The sequence below is a fragment of the Condylura cristata genome, unplaced genomic scaffold (genome assembly GCF_000260355.1).
Source record: "Condylura cristata isolate star-nosed mole 26May11 unplaced genomic scaffold, ConCri1.0 scaffold00008, whole genome shotgun sequence".
In the NCBI taxonomy this organism is placed as follows: domain Eukaryota; kingdom Metazoa; phylum Chordata; class Mammalia; order Eulipotyphla; family Talpidae; genus Condylura; species Condylura cristata.
The window spans coordinates 11862434-11880307 of record NW_004567109.1 but is presented as its reverse complement, the minus strand read 5'-3'; the positions used below and the strand labels follow the sequence as shown (position 1 = coordinate 11880307).

At 57.4% G+C, this 17874-nt stretch overlaps 1 protein-coding gene and 1 long non-coding RNA gene across 4 annotated transcripts in view; one reads left to right on the top strand and one right to left on the bottom strand.

Annotated features, from left to right (window-relative positions):
• Positions 1-6: 6 nt before the first annotated feature.
• On the top strand, positions 7-2702 carry LOC105853387. 3 transcript variants are annotated; one of them, XR_001145222.1, is made up of 5 exons: positions 7-734; positions 1166-1256; positions 1521-1633; positions 1930-1993; positions 2662-2702. It is a non-coding gene; the product is annotated as an uncharacterized LOC105853387 (long non-coding RNA). The 3 variants fall into 3 exon arrangements; XR_001145220.1 differs by having other exon boundaries at positions 1516-1633; XR_001145221.1 differs by lacking the exon at positions 1521-1633.
• A 4028-nt stretch (positions 2703-6730) lies between these two features.
• The window catches only part of MAN1C1 (mannosidase, alpha, class 1C, member 1), a 109452-nt gene continuing 98308 nt past the window's right edge, over positions 6731-17874 (bottom strand). Inside the window, exons 9-13 of the mRNA XM_004679387.2 lie at positions 17439-17658; positions 14661-14833; positions 13460-13575; positions 11803-12626; positions 6731-7091 (exon numbers count right to left, since the gene is read on the bottom strand). Of these exons, the coding sequence (XP_004679444.1) occupies positions 12500-12626; positions 13460-13575; positions 14661-14833; positions 17439-17658 (636 nt within the window). The 3' untranslated portion in view covers positions 6731-7091; positions 11803-12499. The remainder of the gene's footprint in view (positions 7092-11802; positions 12627-13459; positions 13576-14660; positions 14834-17438; positions 17659-17874) is intronic.

Below are 17874 nucleotides of genomic sequence, written 5' to 3'. Positions count from 1 at the left end.
TCCCCTCTTTCCTGGAGAACTAGGGAACCCTTGCGGCTGGGGACCCCGAGAAGGACGTGGCCGGGACTCAGGGCTGGGAGGAGGCGAGCACCGGGAAACTCTGCCGGGGTGGGGCTGGGGGATGTCGCGGGCCACCGGGTCTGGTGTCTACATCTCCTGGCAGATGTGAAGGAGGCCAAAGGGGGGCGCCCCACCCTTTGCCGCCTGCTTTCTAATACTCCCTCAGCATTCTAGAAGAAACACAAAGTCCAACCCCTATTTGCTCCTGGTCCAGCTGGAAGATTCATCCTGGTCTTCATCTACCTGTGCAAGGTCACACCTGATGCCCTGCCTAGAATAGACGACCTCACCTCCAAGGAGTCAGAGGCCTGGGGGGGGCGGGGGTGGTGGTGGTGGTGGTGAGGGGGATGTGGTGGTGGGGAAGCTGGGTTTTTCTGGAGAACCAGACTTGGCATGCTTGGAGGTGGACTTTGGGGCTAGAAGCAGGAGGGACTTTCCTGTCCGCCAGGTGCCCAGGGCCTGGGCTCCGCGATGCCCCCTTTTCACCAAAGCCCAGGATCCCTGGGTGCTCTGTGGGCACTTTCCCAGGAGAGGGGAGCCGCTGCTGGAAGAACCTCCATAAGCCGCGGGGCAGCAGTGCCTGGAGGGCACCACCAGGCTGGGGCCTGTGTGCCCTTGGTCGGGCATGTCGGAGGACTCGACGGAGCACCCACGACCTGCTGGGTTTGGCGTTGGTAAGTGTAAGTGAAGGAGACTGAGCTCTGGCAGCATCACTGTGAATCCAAATCTGATGGCTTGCTGCCTCCCAGGAGACCCCCTGCCCCCTGCCCCCTGTCCAGGCTGGTGCTGGGGTTGGCCTCTGAACCCCTTCTGTCCTTCCGTGGCCATTTGCCACGACAATGCTCCGTGGGCAGTGTCTCCCCGTGCCCACCGGCCATGGCGCATGGAGGGCACTTTACAGTGTCTGCTGGGTGAAGGATGCCCAGCAGTTGTGGGCCCTGTGCCAGCCCCTGGCCAGCCCTCCGGCCCCTCCTCAGGGCCACCCAGCAAGGACCTGGCGTCTGGTGTTGGCGCCACTGTGCTGCTTCCAGCTCGTTACTGCTAATGTTTGGGGACACCCTGCCTATGGCAGATGTTCTTAGAAAACCAAATTCCCTTTTATCAGGAGGCAAAACTGACAGAGCACAAAGCAGGTTACGGGGAAGACGGATGAGCTGAGGCTCCTTGATCTGAATGTGGGAGCTTTCCTTTGCCAGGTTATTTTTATTATTACAATTGTTTTTGTTAAAGACACAGACCCTCCACTGGTCTCTGTGGCCAGGGGCTGGAGAGCCTGACTGCAGGGGCGTTGGCTGGGGCGGGTTCCTCAAAGGCCCAGAGGGCACTGGGGGAGCCCATGGGGCAGGGGTCCATTAGAAAAGAAAACCCCTTTTAGACAAAGGATGCTCTGACCCCCGCCCCCACCCCCACCCCACCCTGGAGGAAGCACACTGAGAGAGGGCTGGACCGTCCCAGGTCAGGCTTCACAGAGGGAAGTCCAGCCTGGCCTGAACTCAGGAGGTCACCGTCAGGGGCGGGAACAGCAGAGGCACGGAGACCCAAGCCTCAGTGCTGTGAGGACAAGGGCCAACGGGTGAGCAGTCTGAGGGGGTGGGGGAGGTAGGGGCAGGAGGGTCTCTGACCAGCTTGCGGGAAACTGGGGCATCATCCTGTAAACAGAGTCATCAGAAGATGGGGACTCTTGGTCATGAGGTGCGCTTCCCACAGGAAGGGCCCCTCCCTTCCTGCTGCCCCTTCTCTGCTGGGGGTGCACTCTTACCTCCCTGCACAGCCAGCAAGCACCCCAGGTCTCTGGCCTCCTTCCAGAAGGGGAAGGAAGACCTGGCCTTGCTGCCACGTCAGAGGTCCCCCCCTTCCTCTCTTCTCCAGGGTCACCTCACCCCGGCTTTGATTGCCGGGTGAACTCTCCAGGGAAAGGCCTCTGCTCTCCTGGGTCAGTAAGATCAAATTAAGGCTTTTAAAACTCCAGCTCTACAGGGATAATAACCTCGGGGGCTGCAAGCCATTGGCTGTGCGGAGAGGCGGCGGGGGGTGGGGGTGGTGGGGGTGGGGGGTGACAACCTCCAACCCAACCCCTGACATCTTTGCAGCCACTAATAGGGGTGATGTTTGGGACATAGTGTTACTGGGGTAAACTGAGGCTGCAGGTACCACTGCAGGGCATGTGGGCATCCCTACAACCTGGTGCCTACCGACTATTGCGGGCCCCGGGAACACAGTGGTAAAGACAAGGGGCTTCCCCTGTGGGAACATTCAAGAAGGAGGACAAGAGGTGATAAACACCCAGAGAAGATAATTTTGGATAATGATGAGCATGAAGGGTTAAGACAAGGTCATACGAGCGACCAGGCAAGGTGGCAGGCAGCCCCCACTCTGAGGTAACACACAGCAAGCCCAGGCAGAGGCAAAGCCAGATAGATACCTGCAGAGTGGAGGGAAGGGACTGGGGAAGAAGGGGAAGTGCCAAGGCCCTGAGGTAGACACCAGCTTGGTGTGCTCAAGAAACACAAAGAAGGCAGAGCGAGCTGAGGGGGAGTAACAGCAGCAAAGGCTGGCCCAGGTTGGGCCAGGCATCAGGGCTCGTGAAAGGACTCTCTTTAGGGCCCTCCTGGTGGCGCAGAGATTAAAGCACAGCACTAAGAAGCTAAGGCCACTACTGCAGCGTGAATTCCAGAGTTCCATCCCCGCCACGGAGGTGACCCACAAGGCGCAGCAGACCTCTCCTGACCCGCCCTCTGCTCCCCTCAGCAGTGTACTTCGTCGATCTGCCTGTTCTGCTCCCCACTGTCTCTGGTGAAGCCTCTCACTGCCCCTGCACCTCTGGCCTGCACCCCAGTTCTGTGTGCATAAATAAATCTTAAAAAAAAAAGGACTCTTTTTATAGCCAAAAAGTAGAAACTCAATTCCCATTGATGAAGGAATAAAGAAATGTGGCGTATCCATACAATGGATATTATTCAGCATAAAGAGGGGTAAAGTACTGCACAGCATGAATAAACTTCATAAACATATAAATTTAAAAAAAAGGTAAACAAAAGACATTTATATAAGCTTTATATCCCAATAAAGCTTAAATAAAATGTTTAGGCTTTTCTGATTTTGGGGGGTAGCAAATCGACTGCAGGGAGCAGGAGTTGCTGGAGGGAGACTGGAAGCGGATTCTGTCTATCCCCCCAACCCCCCACCCCTGCCCCCAGGTGGGCTGGAGGGAGACTGGAAGTGCAGGAACTTTGTGGAGCCAGAGCTGGAGCGATGGCCGATGGCCGGGGTGGGTGAGGGGGACCCTGAGCCGGGCCTGAGCTGGGGAGAGGGAGGTGCCATTTCTGAGACGCTGGAGAAGCCCAGGCTGGGCTCCCCCCACCCCGCACCTGCCTGTCCAGGGCTGTGCTTGGGTGTCAGGGAGCAGCGAGTGGGGAGTCCAGAACAGAATGGGAATTGCCCCCTTATAATGACCTTTAAAGCTGCAGGCTTCGAGGGACGGACGAGGGAGGAGCAGCTTTGGCCTGCGTGACCAGGCGGAGACGTGGCCACAGATGTGACTTTGGCCGGATTTATGGGCATGGGCTGGCTGTGATTAGCCAGAAAATAGATTGATTCTGGGGGCTGTGACAGCCAGTTGGCTAGGCTCTCACGCTGTCCAGCAGAGAGAGAAATTTGTTTCCTGGGGTCAGGAAAGGGCCTTGGGATTCTGCCCAGAAGGACAGCTTTATTCTCTGAGGCCGGCTTATCCAGGTCGCTGCCACCCATCACCGGGTCTCAGAGCAGACCCCCCCCTCCCGCCCCACCCCATTGGTCTGGGGCAGCCCCTCAGTGGCCCCCATGTGGTCAGGTTGAGAATCACTGGGCTGGAGCAGGACTCACTGGTTTCCGAGCAGGAGGTAGGGAGAAAGAGCAGGGTCCCTGGCAGCCCTGGGGGAACTTTACAGCCACAGTGGGTGGCAGGCTTCAGGCCCCCCCCGCCACCCCACCCCCCGGCAAGCAGGTGAGTTTGAACAGGGACAGTGTCGGGGTCACAGTGAAATGGCAGTGGGGACCCCAGAGTGGGGAAGGTACCTTGTCTTAACCCTTCATGCTCATCATTATCCAAAACTATCTTCTCTGGGTGTTTATCACCTCTTGTCCTCCTACTCGAATGTTTAACTCCCACAGGGGAAGCCCCTTGTCTTTACCACTATGTTCCCGGGACCCGCAATAGTCGGTAGGCACCAGGTTGTAGGGATGCCCACATGGCCTGCAGTGGTACCTGCAGCCTAAGCCTGCAGCTTTAAAGCTCATTATAAGGGGGCAATTCCCATTCTGTTCTGGACTCCCCACTCGCTGCCGTAGAGACACTATAGGACCTGGTGGAAGGATGACAGCAAAAGTGGGGTGCAGTCTGGGTGGGGGTAGGGGGCTCCAGGCCCGGAGCAGGATACCCCATGGATGGCTGTTGCTGGTTGGGAGGGGACAGAAAACTATGTTGGAGACCCAGAATTCACTGACTTCAAATCTGCCCCCAAACCAGACGCTTCCAAAAGTAGGGGAGAAGGCCCTGGGCACCCCGCTCAGCTGTGGCTGGGGGGAGACGGCCACCTTAGAAAGCAGCTTCAACATTTTAAAGCTGCAGCTGAATCAGCCTGATAGAGTACGGGGAGCGGAAGCTGCGGGGCCAAAGGCCAAGATCTGCTACCTTAGGAGTCTCCAGCCCCCCAAAGCTCTGGTAAAAGCCAGGGGTCCCCGTACCCCAGGAACACAGGCGGAGGGCACTTGGTTCTCTCTCTGCATCTGGGGGCCCCAGGGCACAAGCTTCTGCTCAGTGACCCGAGTTTTCCAGTGAGATGGATGTGAGAGGAAAGAGAATTCCTAGGCCTCTCCACTCACAAGTCAGAGGAAACAAAAATATGTCAAATAGGCCATCTTGTGTCCGGCTCTTGCCTCCCAGCTTCCTGCAGCTCCCAGATTAAAATGGAGCTGTCTGGCCCCTGAGGCCCTGCCGGATGGAACCCAGTCTGTCTGGCTTCCTCTGGCCCACAGGGGTCTCCCTGTGCCTGTGTCTTTGGCAGGAGGCTGAGCATGTGGAGTGCGGTGTGTGTGTGTGGGGGGGCAGAGGGGTGGCCCTCCTGCTCACATACGCCTCCCTGTTCCCCAGATGCCCCCTGCTTTCCTACCTCTGAGCCCTCTGTTCCCTCTGCCCACCACGGACTGGCATACGTGGCACCCCAGGGGCCGGCCCTGGGCCCTGTCTCAGCATCTTCTCCAGGTGCAGGCTGCGCTCCCTGCTCCCTCATCTGCGCCCTCGAGCACCACCCAGCACCGGCCTCCTCCTCATCTCCTGGGATGCTATCTGTCCTTGCCTCCCACCTGCCAGCCTGAAGCCCCAGGGCGGGCAGAAACCTTGTCTGTCTTGTTGACAGTTGAGATTTTAGCACCTTGTGGTTTGCCTGACTGAGTGATGGTTAATGGCTACTTGTCACATCACACAGCCCAGAGGACCCGGAATAGCAGCCAGGGCAGCAGGGATGAGTCCCCTGATAGAGCCACAGCAACTTGCTGGATGGAGAAATGCAGAGGAGAGCAACAACAGCCGGAAGGGGACACTCCTGTTCTGGGCCCGGAGACCAGGGTGGTCCCCGAGACCCTGAAATAAAACTGATCATCTTTTCCCCCATCTAGTTCCTTGTGTCCCTCCTCAGTCACTGGAATCTTCAGGAGGCCGGTGGGTGATCAATCCCTGAGCTTCCAGGACACACATTTATTGCTACAGGTTAGGGACACAAAGGTGAAGACCAGTCCCCGTGCGCGGAGACCTCAATCCAGCAGGGAGAGGCTCATGCAAAGCTGGTCTGCCCCAAGCAGGGCGGGAGCCCAGTGCCGAGGAATGGCAGGAAGAGGCCAGGGAAGACTTCCTGGAGGAGGTGTGCTGAGGGCTGCCTTGAGGAGCGCGCCCTGCGGATGCAGCACAGACAGAGCGCAGGCCGGCAAAGGCAGGAAGGTCTATGAGAACACGGTGAGCTCCGTCTCGGCTTCTGAAGGAAAGAACTTGTGACATTAGCATAAGTTTGCAGGTTGGGTTTTAATATTGCCAGAGCACTGAAAGCTTCTGGAGAAGCATGCCAGCTGTCACTTAGGCAACAGTGAAGGGGGGAGGGTGACATATAATTTGTTGTCCAAATTGGGGCACTTTGAAAGTGAAGGGCTGTTATTTATAACTTGAACAACAGGTTAAAACCCAAAGTGTCAGGAGCAGAACTGGAGTCTGGTGAGGATGGGGGGTGAAGGGTGTGGGGAACGGCAGGGAGCCCAGTGGGCCTCTGAAGAGGCTGCCCAGAGACCAGGAACAGCTGCCTGACCTGAGGAAGCCTCTCTGGGCCTGTTTCCTCCTTCAGAATCTCCATCTGCTTTGCCTCTGCGGAAGCCCCAGGGGAGCCCCACGCAGGCCTGACGGAGGGGAAGATGAATTGGCCTAGAGCACATGGAGTCAGGATGCCCCTCGGCCAGGTGCCTGGGCAGGTCGCCAGCGCCTTCTCTGGGCCCTCCACCCTCCCTGAGCACCCCACAAGCGGGCGGCCCTGGGCGCCCCCAGCACATCTTCATCCTAATTTCCCAATTCCTGTAGACTCAGGGCTAACGGCAAAACACTTGCTCAATGCGAAGGCAGAAAGTGCTCAGATTTATTGCTTTCAGAGTTTGGTCTGTCTCCTGGGCCTGGTTGATGCAGTTTCCTCCAAGTTTCAGGGCGTTTTGTTTAAATAGAAGAATTTCTGACAGCAGTATTTTGCCTCACATTTCACAAGTTTTTATAGTTTACAGAGAGCAATCACATAATAGCAATAACAATCACCACTAGACGTGGGGAGCTTCTCCGCTGGGGAGCTCCGTTCACCCTGCAAACCTGTTTCACCCATGCGGAAGCAGAGGCTGGGAGAGGTTGTGGGGCTTACCCAGGGCCACAGCCTGGAGGGGGCTGGGTCTGTCGGTTTCCGTCCGTGGTCACTTGGCCTAGCCCGTCCTGCCGCCCTGCCTTGCCCGTCTTCAATCTGACCGGATCCCACCTGCAGATAATAAGGAGGATAAACCACACCAACCCAAGTAAAAACCGGAGGATTTTGCAGAAATCAGTGGCCAGAATGAATATAAAAATAAACACATATATTCCAGGGGACTTTCAAGTCCCCAAACAATATGTTGTACTAAGATTATTTTTGGCAGGTGGTGGGGGGCTCCAACGGAGGTGGGGTGAACAGGGGCGGGCTTTGCACAGTTCTTGGCTGCCCTGTCCCAACCGCGGCCAGGAGCCCACGCGATTCATGTAAATTTAATCACAGCGAAACAAAATGAAAAATTTAGGTGCTCAGCAGCGGTTGCCATATCTGAAGTGCCAGGTCCCCCACCACACGAAGAGGACACTTCGTGGCTGCGGGAGTTCTGCTGGATGCATTGTTTGAAGTCTGGGTGAGCCTGCCTGTCCAGGAGCAGGGAGGCCCCGGAGTCAGGTGGCAGGTTAGTCCCTCCGCGGCCCAGTTGACTACAGAGGGGCCCCCACCGCCGCCCCCAACGCCAGAGACTCCCTGCTCTCTTCTGGAAAGCAGCAGTGCTTGGGCTGTCAAGAAAGGGCGGAAAGCAAAGCGGGGCCCATCATCAGAAGCCTTGAGGCCCTCCCTGGCGGCACAACGGGTTAAAGCGCAGCACTATGAAGCTGGCCGCGTCCGCTTCAGCATGATCCCCGGCCCTGGAGCGGGCTGTGGGCGCGGCAGACCTCTCCTGTCCCGCCCGCTGCTCCCCTCACGGTGTACTTTGTCCATCTGCCTGTTCCACTCCCCACTCTGTCTCTGGTGAATCCTCATGGCCCCTGCACCTCTGGCCTGTACCCCAGCTCTGTGTGCACAAGTAAATAAATCTTAAAAAAAGGCCCAAGTGTAGTCTGGGGACTGGCAGCCTCAGCGCCCTCGGGAGCGCCTCAGAAATGCAGAATCGCGGGGGGCCAGGCCAGACTTTGAAGCTGCACTAGCCAAAGGCCACCTCCCCTCCACCCCGCCTCAGGGAGTGATTAAGGACTAGTCACAGAGGCTGAGCGTTCCTGGGCCACAGGATCAATGAGCATCGAGACGACAGATACCGGTCCTGTACCTGTGTGATTTCAACTATGACTCCAAGCCCAGGGCGCGAGCTGAGGCGCAAGCTGGACCTTGGAATGCTGGCTTTAAAACAGATTTTCAACTTTTGTTTCCTTTTTGGTGCCTTTTTTGGGTGAACTTTGCAAACTGCCCAGCATACCATGCAGGGCACAAAGCCAGCACAGAAGTCACGATGAGGGAGGGATCTGGGTGAGGATGGCGCCACTCTGGTGGGAGGGGGCTCGGTCCTGGAGTCTTGATGCAGCTTTCTAGGGAGCAACCAGCATCAACCCCCCTGGGAAGAAAATAGATGCAGAGGAAGGTCCTGTCCTTACCAGGGCGATGCTAAAGAGGACACTGGCCCCCTGCGACCTGGCTGGGGAGGATGGGCCCGCTCAGGGCCCGACATCAGAACTTAGATTCGCAGCTTCTGCAGTGAGGATGACTCACCCCTTAATTCCTCTCTTCAGCAGCCTACCTTGGGTCTCATTTTTATCCCTGGAATAGAGTTAAGTTGGCAAATGCATGGTATTTCTCCACCAGCAGTGGGCTTCTCGGAGGGTGGAGTTTTAAAACACTCAGCAACCTGTTCCCAGGGATAACAGGACAACATGGTGGAGGGTGGGGTGCGCACAGGGGTGGTGGTGGTGTGGGTGGAGCTGGGGCCTGGCGGCCCCTTGGGACTGCCACACGGCTGTGAGATGGAGCGGCTTCCAGCCGCTGGACAAAGGGGAAGGAGAATAGTGACGTGTGTTGTCATCATTTCCTTACAATGCTGAGGAAAACCACCTGTGAACAGTCCTGCTGTTTCTGGCCTGGCAAGCTGGTAGGTCCGTTATTTTGATGGCAAACCTCTTATTTTTCTGCAGTTGGGGCCCTGTTGCATGAGTCTTGATGGGACTGTCAGACATTGGTACCTGGCTGGGGCCAATCGGAAACTCAGTTTCTTGAAAGGAAACAGTTAGGACCTGGAAACATCTAGATTCAGCCATTCTGAGGGTAGTACCTGGGGAGACTCCCACCCCTCTCTATCCTGGCGGTCTGCATCCAGGGCCAAGTCCTCTCTGTAGATCTCAAGGTCTGAGGTTTCCTCAGCCACCCCCAGCATTTCAATACAGTTTCTCCTTTGCTTAAGTTGGAAGAGTTGGCTCCTGTTACTCAAACCTAAATCCGCAGCAATAGAACTGTCAGTCCAAAAAGCAGGATCCCAGGCATGGTGGGTTATTACGCAGCCAGGAACAGTGATGAGCGAAGTCCAGGTGTGCTGTGTGGAGCGTTTGCAGTGCAGAGCCACGTACAATTGCATTTTAATAAATAACAAATAATAAAGCAGCAAACACAGTACGATGCCATATATGCGAAATATACTCTGTATATTCACAGAAAAAGATCTAGAAGAAAATGTAACAGTTGTCATTCCAGAGGTGAGTTCTTTCTCTTTCTGCTTATCTTTATTTTCTGACCTTTCTAGAATGTTTGTATAATGACTTTTTCTGTTTTGAGTTTTAAGAAATGTTTTCACGTCTCCAACAGGTTAAGGAATGTATCTTTCCTTTTTAAGGAGAAGAAAAAAAGAAACACGGGATAGAGAGGGATGGTACCATTAAACACAAATGTAAGCTGTTTTGCTCTTTGTTTTATAACTGTAAAAGGGGGGTCCCCAGGAAAAGGGGAGGTTCCAGGTTCCCCGCCTCACCCAAAGTAGGGTGGAGCTGAGCAGAGAAGAATCTGGAGAGGAGATGGAAGAGGATGGAAGCAGGATGGGGAGCCAGGAGCCACGGAGCAGAGAGACATGTGAAGAAGCTTTGTCTTGTTTCTTGGCCCTGGGCTGGGTGAGACGGATGTGGGTGAGAGACCTGTGGGGAGGTTCACCATGGCAGCGTTCATCTTGATTTTGACTTTGCTCTTTTCCTCCCACACTTGTCTAGCCATTTCTGACCCTTTTCTATGGGTCCAGGCCTGAAGGTGCTTTAGAATTGTGGCGGGATTTCAGGCCTTGCTTTGGGCCAGTCCCTTTTGGGGTTGACTTTTACCCATGTGGGGATGGGTCACTTTGGGCGTTTGATTCAGAGACTATATTCTTTGTCTTGTCTGTATGGCACACTCATTATATTAAAGTTCCTTTCCACTAAGGGTCTTCTATGTTTTGTCTTGATGTGGCGGATGGCAGAACCTATTCAGAGCAGGCAGGTTTTGGGGTTCAGGGATGCCCCTCTCCCTGCCCTGTAACCCCATAACCACAACAGAGAATGCCCTGAACCATCAGGGGGTTCCCTTAGGGTTCAGTCTCTGCTATTTGGAACTTTGGCTTTGGTCCTTGTTCCTGGAGGGACCGCTGGTGCGGCCTAAGCCCTACTTCTGGCCGCTTTTGAGCAGAGGATTTGGTTGCCTGGCCCAGGTTCCTGCCCACGACGTGGGGCCAGGTGGGACTGAACGTCTCTCACTCCCCTCACTGGGCAGTGGGGGTTCCCTGGTGATATTTATTTCTTCAGCACCTGAGGAGCCTCTGAGTTCTGTCGCGTCTCCTCTGACACGTCTGGGATTTTGATCCTGGCCTTCGCTCTGCACGTGGTCCCTTGGAGTGGGGGCTGCATGTTCTTCTGGGGTGAGGCTGAGACGGGGTGAGCCCCCAGGCTGTGAAGCCGCTGCAGGTCTTGATGTCTTTCTAGGGCAGGTCACTGGAGCGGCGCTTTCTAATGCCCATCTGGAGCAAAGTGACTGGCGGGGTTCAGTGACGTATTCCCCGAAGGCCAGGGCCTCTGCTATGGACCAGCTCTCTTCGGCTGTGGCTTCTGCTGAAGCTGCTGCTGGAAACTCTGACTCTCCAGAACCGGAAAGAAGTACCTCCCAAGGCCCCAGGGCTGCAGCGGCATCACCCCCCTTCTCCCAGCAAGCCTCGTGGGTAGAGGCTGCACCCCCACAGATGAAACGCGGCCCAGAGCGGTGGGGAACCCAGCAGGTTCCCACAGTGGGCGTTTCCCAAGGCACCAGCACTCCAGGGGCCTTGGGTTTCCTAACAGAGCCCAGCAGAGCTACCGAGCAGAGGGGTGACTCAAAGCTCCCCCTGTAGTCAGCTGTGTGGACAAGCTGCAGGGGAGGTGGGAGAGGTGAGGCAAGGTGAGGGCAGAAAGGCTCCTCACGCTACAGACCAGACTTTGTATCCCACCTTCTTGGGAAGCAGTGAGGGTCACGGGTGGGTGGATTTGTGGGTCCTCTTCCCACCGCTCCTATCTTCTGGGCCTCAGCGTGAAGGTCATCCGCTCAGAGAGGCTCTTTTAGGCCCCTGAAGACAGGCGCTGGCCATCTGCACCTCAGCCCTGCAGTCAACCCTGCAGCATTTCCTGCAACTTGCAGTCACTTTGCTTTCCTGACCGTTCGCTCTCGGGTCTGTCTCTCCTCGCTTGACTGCCGGCTCCCTCACTGGGTCACGCCGTGGTATCTTGTCTGAGGTCTGGCTCACCAGGCATCTGCTGGATGAGCGACCCGCAGGGACTGGCTGTGTGACCTCAGGCTAGTTGCTGTCCTTCCCTGAGCCTTTCCCATGGGCAAATATCCAACACCACCAGAAGGCTGGCCTCTCCCTTCCTGAACACATTAGGACCAACTTGGGGGAACAGGAAAGAAGCAGGAGTCATTTACAGAGTCTTACCTTGGATCAACGGGCGGCTGATTATTCTTTCTGCTGGTCACATTCACGTTGCCCCCGTTTTCCAGGCATCGCTGACGTGCAGTGGGTCCAAGCACGTGTCTTATTCAATAAACTCTTTTATTGTAAGTTTACAGATTTTTCCATTACAATAATGAAAATAGCACTAGATCTTAACACTTGAGCATAGATCAAAGGGAAACCCCTCCTCAAATTATAAGGTAAAGGACACAGAGTCGAACATGGAGGAAAGGGTGGCAAAATGCATTTAAAAGATAGAAAACGGGGTCCGGATGTGTGTGTGTCGTTTATCTGGAGGACACCACTGTCGAGAGCACATGATTTTGAAAACTATATTCTTAATTTGTGATAAACAACAACTGCAGAGAAAAGGCAAAAATCAGGCAAAACCAAAGAAATCAAGGGAAGAACATCGGAAAGAAAGTGAACTAAATACACGGTCGTAGGCAAACCTGTGGCGTCGGCCCGGGGTGCAAGAGAACGAGTTTCATAGAAATTCTCCATAGAAAGGAGTGTCTGGGCCTGGGTGACATCGCCGGCCTCCAGTCCTGTCTCCTCACAGAGGAAAAGAAGTTGCGTGTCGGGCACTCCTGCCTGCGGGCTGCCTGGCTGGGGCCCGCGCGCCCACACCCGAGGCCTGTCCCGGGCCCTCGGCAGGCAGCGTCCTGCGGGCAGGAGGTCAGAGGCGGCCGCCCGCTGTGCCGGAGCTGTCCGTGTGGTTCACCGGGAGCGGGTGGGCCTCGGTGTTGAACACCCAGTCCTCCAGGGAGAGCACGTCATCTTCAGAGAACAGAAGATAGAGATACCTGTGGCCGGGCAGGGGAAGCAGGACACACCGGTCAGCGGTGGAGCCGGGGCCCCACGGAACGAACCTCAGGCCCTCTGGGGTGGGCCTGAGCTGCGGGTGCAGGGGCCGGCGTGGGTGCCGAGAGCACTGGGTGCCGGCCACACAGCCCTGGTTCGGCCTGGCTCCAGCCCTCATACCCCACCCGCGTCACTCATGCGTCTGGCCTGGCCCTGGAGCCAGCGCGCTGGGGACCCTGGTGGCCCAGGGGCCCCTTCCTCAGGGCGACCTAAGGGCTGTGCCAGCGCAGACTCTCGCTGCTCCGCACGTGTCCTCTAGGGGGCGCCACTCTCGAGCCGCCTGAGGGTGCTGAAAGGACAGACTGGTGGCTCCAGAGCTCACTCCCACTGTGCTTGTGTTTTTTACTAAAGGAACACACCCTTCCACCCTAAAGGGTGAGAGCACAGGGGGTCTCTTTAGGAGACAGGAAGGAAATGGGGTGGCCAACTCCACCCTAAAAGAAACCACAGCAGCGAAGCTGCAGAGGGCAAGTCAGCAGCAGGGTCGAATCATTAATTACTGCTAACAACAGTGATTCGTCACTCAGAGAACTAAACAGCCAGGAGACGGGGAGGCAGGTCTCCGCTGGAGCCCAGCCTCACTGAGTGGAGACCCTCCGGCCCCCCGCTCGCCTACCCCCGCTGCAAGCTGCTGACACCACGCCTGCACCCGCCTGCACCCTCGTGAGGGCAGAACCCGACTCCAGGTGGCCGGGGCTGGGGCGCCTCCCCACCGCCCCGCCCCCGCGACAAGCTGGGGTGCCCTCGGAAGGCACCCCGCCCAGCCCCGGCTCACTTTAGAGTCTCCGCTAGAAAGAAGGTCTGCTGCTTGTTGTCGTGGCTGGGGACACTGCTGTACACGTCCTGGATCCCAGAGAAACCGGCTTCCGTGCGACAGTATTTCTCCAGGGCCTGAAAAGAGGCAGGCGGCCTCAGTGTGGGGAGGTGGGAGGCGCCCCAAGACTCTGCCTGCCCAAGGGCAGGCCCCGACCCCTCAGCTGGGACCCCAGGAATGAGTGGAAGCTGGAGGCCAAATTGTGCTTCAGGGTTCCGCCGCCAGGCTGTGGGGCCCCAGGCCGCAGGCCCACGCTCCACAGGCCCGTGCTGAGAACTGAGTCCCCACAGGCCTGTCACTGGGCGTGAGCTTCTCTTGGCCTTTCGGGAGCCGACTGGCCCGACAGACTCACCAGGATGGCGGATGGAGGGGGGCACTGCCGATGTTCCTGGGGACTGGACTGCACACCCGAGGGACTCCCCATGCGGACACTGTCGCTGGGCCAGAGGTGGTGGGTCATGGGGCTGTCAGACTTTTGCATATAAATGCAGCTGTTACTCAGGTAAGGTGGGCAGGGCCCAGAAGCACGAAACACCGTTAAAGGTCAAGAACCAGGGACTTCAGGGAAGTAGGGGACTCTGGCCAATGACCCGGAGCAGCCCCGAGAGCAGCCCCACTGAGCATGGGACCCTAGACAGGTGTGCGGTTAGTAGACTCACTCTCCATCCAGGAACCTTCTGGAATCCCCACACCTGCTTTTGACACCAGCCCCAAAGAGGGCCACGTCCCCTAGGCGGCTGGCGGAGAGCTAGCGGAGGGGAGGCTGGAGGGCCAGAGCCTGGAGACAGTGCGGGCTGGGGTGCGTGGGGCGAGGGGGGTCGGGGCTGTGTTGGGAGAAAAGCTGGGGTTTGAGGCCGGAAAGCGGTGGCTACTGGTGCCCTGGACCCCCCCTGCCTGCCACCCCTTCTTTGGCCCTCTGTGCTGCCATCAGGGCCCAGGCCCGGAACCACGTGTGCTCGGGACCCTCCTCACCAGTCCTGGGCAAGTTCTGTCCGGTCGGGAGCTCTCGGCTCTGCAAACTCAGCCTCCCCCTGAGCCTCCTGGACACCAGCCATCTGGCCTGGCTTTTCTCCGGGTGCCTGAGCTAGGGGACGCTGAGCCCTGAGGGTTCTCGGGGGCCCCTGTTTCCCAGCTGGCCCTCCCAGCCCCCCGGGGCGCTCACCATCACCACTTCCCAGCCCCACTCCCGGTACACGGGGTTGTGGGTCTGCCGCCACAGGTACATGTAACTCTCCACCACCTCGGGCCGCAGGATGTAGTAGCTCTCGCTCAGCTGCGTGGCCACCGCCTCTCTGCCGGAGTTAAACCAGAAGGCCTCGGGCCCCAGTTTGGTGTCTGTGGGAAGGAACAACCACAGTGCTGGGGTCAGAGACCCACCTTCTGCTCCTCAGGGCCCAGCGCCCCACGGGAGAGCCCAGTGGCCCGGAGGCCCCGGCGGCCCCGGCGGCCGGTAGCTGGTGACGGATACATCACCTGGGTGGACGGGCAATGCTTTGCTGGCAGAGACACAGCTTATCTCTTGGCTGAGGCTGCCCACAGCCAGGCCCTGGAGGCCTTGAGTGTGTTTCAGTTTCACAAGCTGAGGCTCCAAATGAACCACCCAGCAGTTCAGCGTCTGGGGGACAGAGCTTGGGAGGCGATCCCGCCTGTGTTTTGAGACAGCGCTGCAGGACACACTGACCAGGGCTCCGTTGAGAGAGGTTTCGGGTTTAAATGTCTTTGGGGAATAAAGAGTTAGTGAAGGGACAGGCAGGTCCATGGTGGGGGAGGGGGGTCGTCTTTCTTAGGGCTTTCAGGACCTCCTGGACCAGCCCTCCTGAGCGGGCAGGCAGGAGACTGAGGGGATATGACTGCCAGGCGGGCCTTGCCGACACTGGCCTGACTGTCCTCACCCGTCTCTGGCTGCACCACTATCACCGCGACGGGAGCCACCGCCTGGGACTTCAAGGGCTGTGCTGGTTCTTTACATACATTACGCCAATCCTTAAAAAACAGTTTTTAGGGCCCTCCCTGGTGGCGCAGCGGGTTAAAGCACAGCACTAAGAAGCTTAAGCCACTTGTGTTTTATTTCGATCCCCGCCTGCCCCGGAGGTGACCCACATGGCACAGCAGACCTCTCCTGACCCGCCCGCTGCTCCCTCAGCAGTGTACTTCGTCGATCTGCCTGTTCTGCTCCCCACTCTGTCTCTGGTGAAGCCTCTCACCACCCCCTGCACCTCTGGCCTGTACCCCAGTTCTGTAAGCATAAATAAATAAATCTTAAAAAGAAATCTTTAATACATTTTTTTGGGGGGGGTTAAGATAGATGTTCTTCTCCTTCTCTCATGCCTGTGGAGACTGAGGAGCAGAGAAGCTCAGGAGTTTGCCCAAGGGGACTGGGTCTGACCCTCCAGGCCCAAACCATCCTCACTCAAATGCCTCCATGTTCTGTCTGGGTCAGTTGAGGGGCCAACTCTGGTCCTGGCATGCACCCCCTGAGTTCCCCACTAGGGCTTAGGCCCTGGGGAGGCCCTGGGTTGCCTTTCCTTGAGAGACAGGAGCTGGAGTTTTGGGGGACAGACTATTCTTCCAAGGAGGGCTTCACAGAAGAGGAATCGGCTACCCCCTCCTCAAATGGTGCAGCTGTTTCCCCCCAGAAAACCCTCCCTCCGAGCCGCTGACAGGTGGGGCCAGAGCGAGCTCTGTAGCCGGCAGCCCCACCCCTGGCCGGGACAGGGCGGGCCATTAAGCGGACTGTCTTTTATGGTCTGGGCTGATTGTCCCAGACAAATAGTGGGCTTTTTATTATTCCTGAGATTTCCTGTTTGTTTATGGCCCTGGCAGAGAGAGTGCTTTGAGGGGAATTGAAGACCCGTTTCAGGAACACTGCAAATCACTGACGGGCTTCCTGCAAACAGCTCCAGGAGGCTTGCATTCAGCAGGCCTCAGGGCGCCCCGCGAACCCTGCTCTGACGGGCCTTCCCTGCTGCTGGCCGAAAGGCAGACAGCGGCTGGCCAAGTGCTTTCTGTGGACCTCACCCCCACCCCGAGACCTGCGTCGTCATCCCCCTTAAACATGAGAACACAGAGGCCACCCACCCAACGGGTGAGGGCACAGTGGTCCTTGAGCCATGATTTATGCAGCAAATCTTTAGTTCACTTCCCCAACTCAAGACTGAGTCCACAACTCAGGGGAGCTCATAACCCCTTGGGGCTATGGGTGGTGGGGAGGGCTGCTGATTTTTTCCAGAAGATGCTGTTTGGAGAGGCAGCATCCAAGACCCGGCTTCCAGCCCCGGCTGAGCTACTTGCTCATGGGCAGTGACGCTGGCTAAGCCGCATCCCCACTCTGGGCGGACTCAGTCTCCCAGCGTGTAAAATGGGGAGTGGCCGAGTTCTCCCAGGGACTTCCGCCTCCCGCAGGGGACGAATGAGCAGAGCACATTGCGTGTGCTGGCGTGGGTGATGGAGGGCTCGCAAGCTTTCTGGGGTCAATGAGTGCGATAAACCGGGTAGTTCCAGGAGCTGGTGAGACACCCCGAACAGAGGAGGGAAAGCAGAGCTACATTCGGGGTGGGGCCCGGAAGCAAGGGTCTGTAGGCCTCAGGATGTGAGGGTTTCTGCTCTGTGCCCCTCACATGGGACCTTGGTCAAGGCCCTTGGTCACTTCTGAGCCTCAGTTTCCTCCCGGAAGGTTCTGTGCTGGAAGGTTCTGTGATGGAGTGTCGAGGGCCTGGCACGTGCAGAGTGCTTTGCTTATTCTCGTGTGGCTGTTTTCCCTTGAATTTAAGGTGCAATCTCAGTGCACGGAAGATACAACCCACCTTTAAATACTACCCACCCTTTAAGCTGAGACCTTCCTAAGACCACGCGTGTCCTCTGTTCATTGCTGTGTGCTGGCCTTTCCAGTTCTCTCTGGACTCCAGCCTCAGCCTTCTGCGCCCTCCCCTTGCAGGGTTACCTGAGCGGGCGTAGGACTCGTGGCAGGTCTTGGTGATCTGGGCTGCCAGCTCTCGGTAGTGGGCTCTCTTTTCTTCCTTGGCATCGTCAGCGCCGAGGGCGATCATGCCCCCGGAGAAACAGGCCAAGTGCCCCATCTTGTGGTCCAGGATCCCCCCTCGCCATTCAGCGATGTAGGTCAGCCCCCCGGGAGAGACATTCAGCAAGTGGGTCTCTATGGCCTGGGAGCAGGGTGGGAAGTGGGCAGGGAGGGGAGAGGAGAGAGGGACAGGTGACAGAACATGAACATTCTGGAAACAGTAGCAAACGCAGCTCTGTGAGCCCCTCCCACTGACCTCATGGGGGCAGCGGGGTCTGCTGAGGGCCTGGCGGGAGGGAGGTTCTGCCCCCAGCTCAGTGGAGGCCTGGTGCAACCTTGGGTGTGTGGACACAAGGCC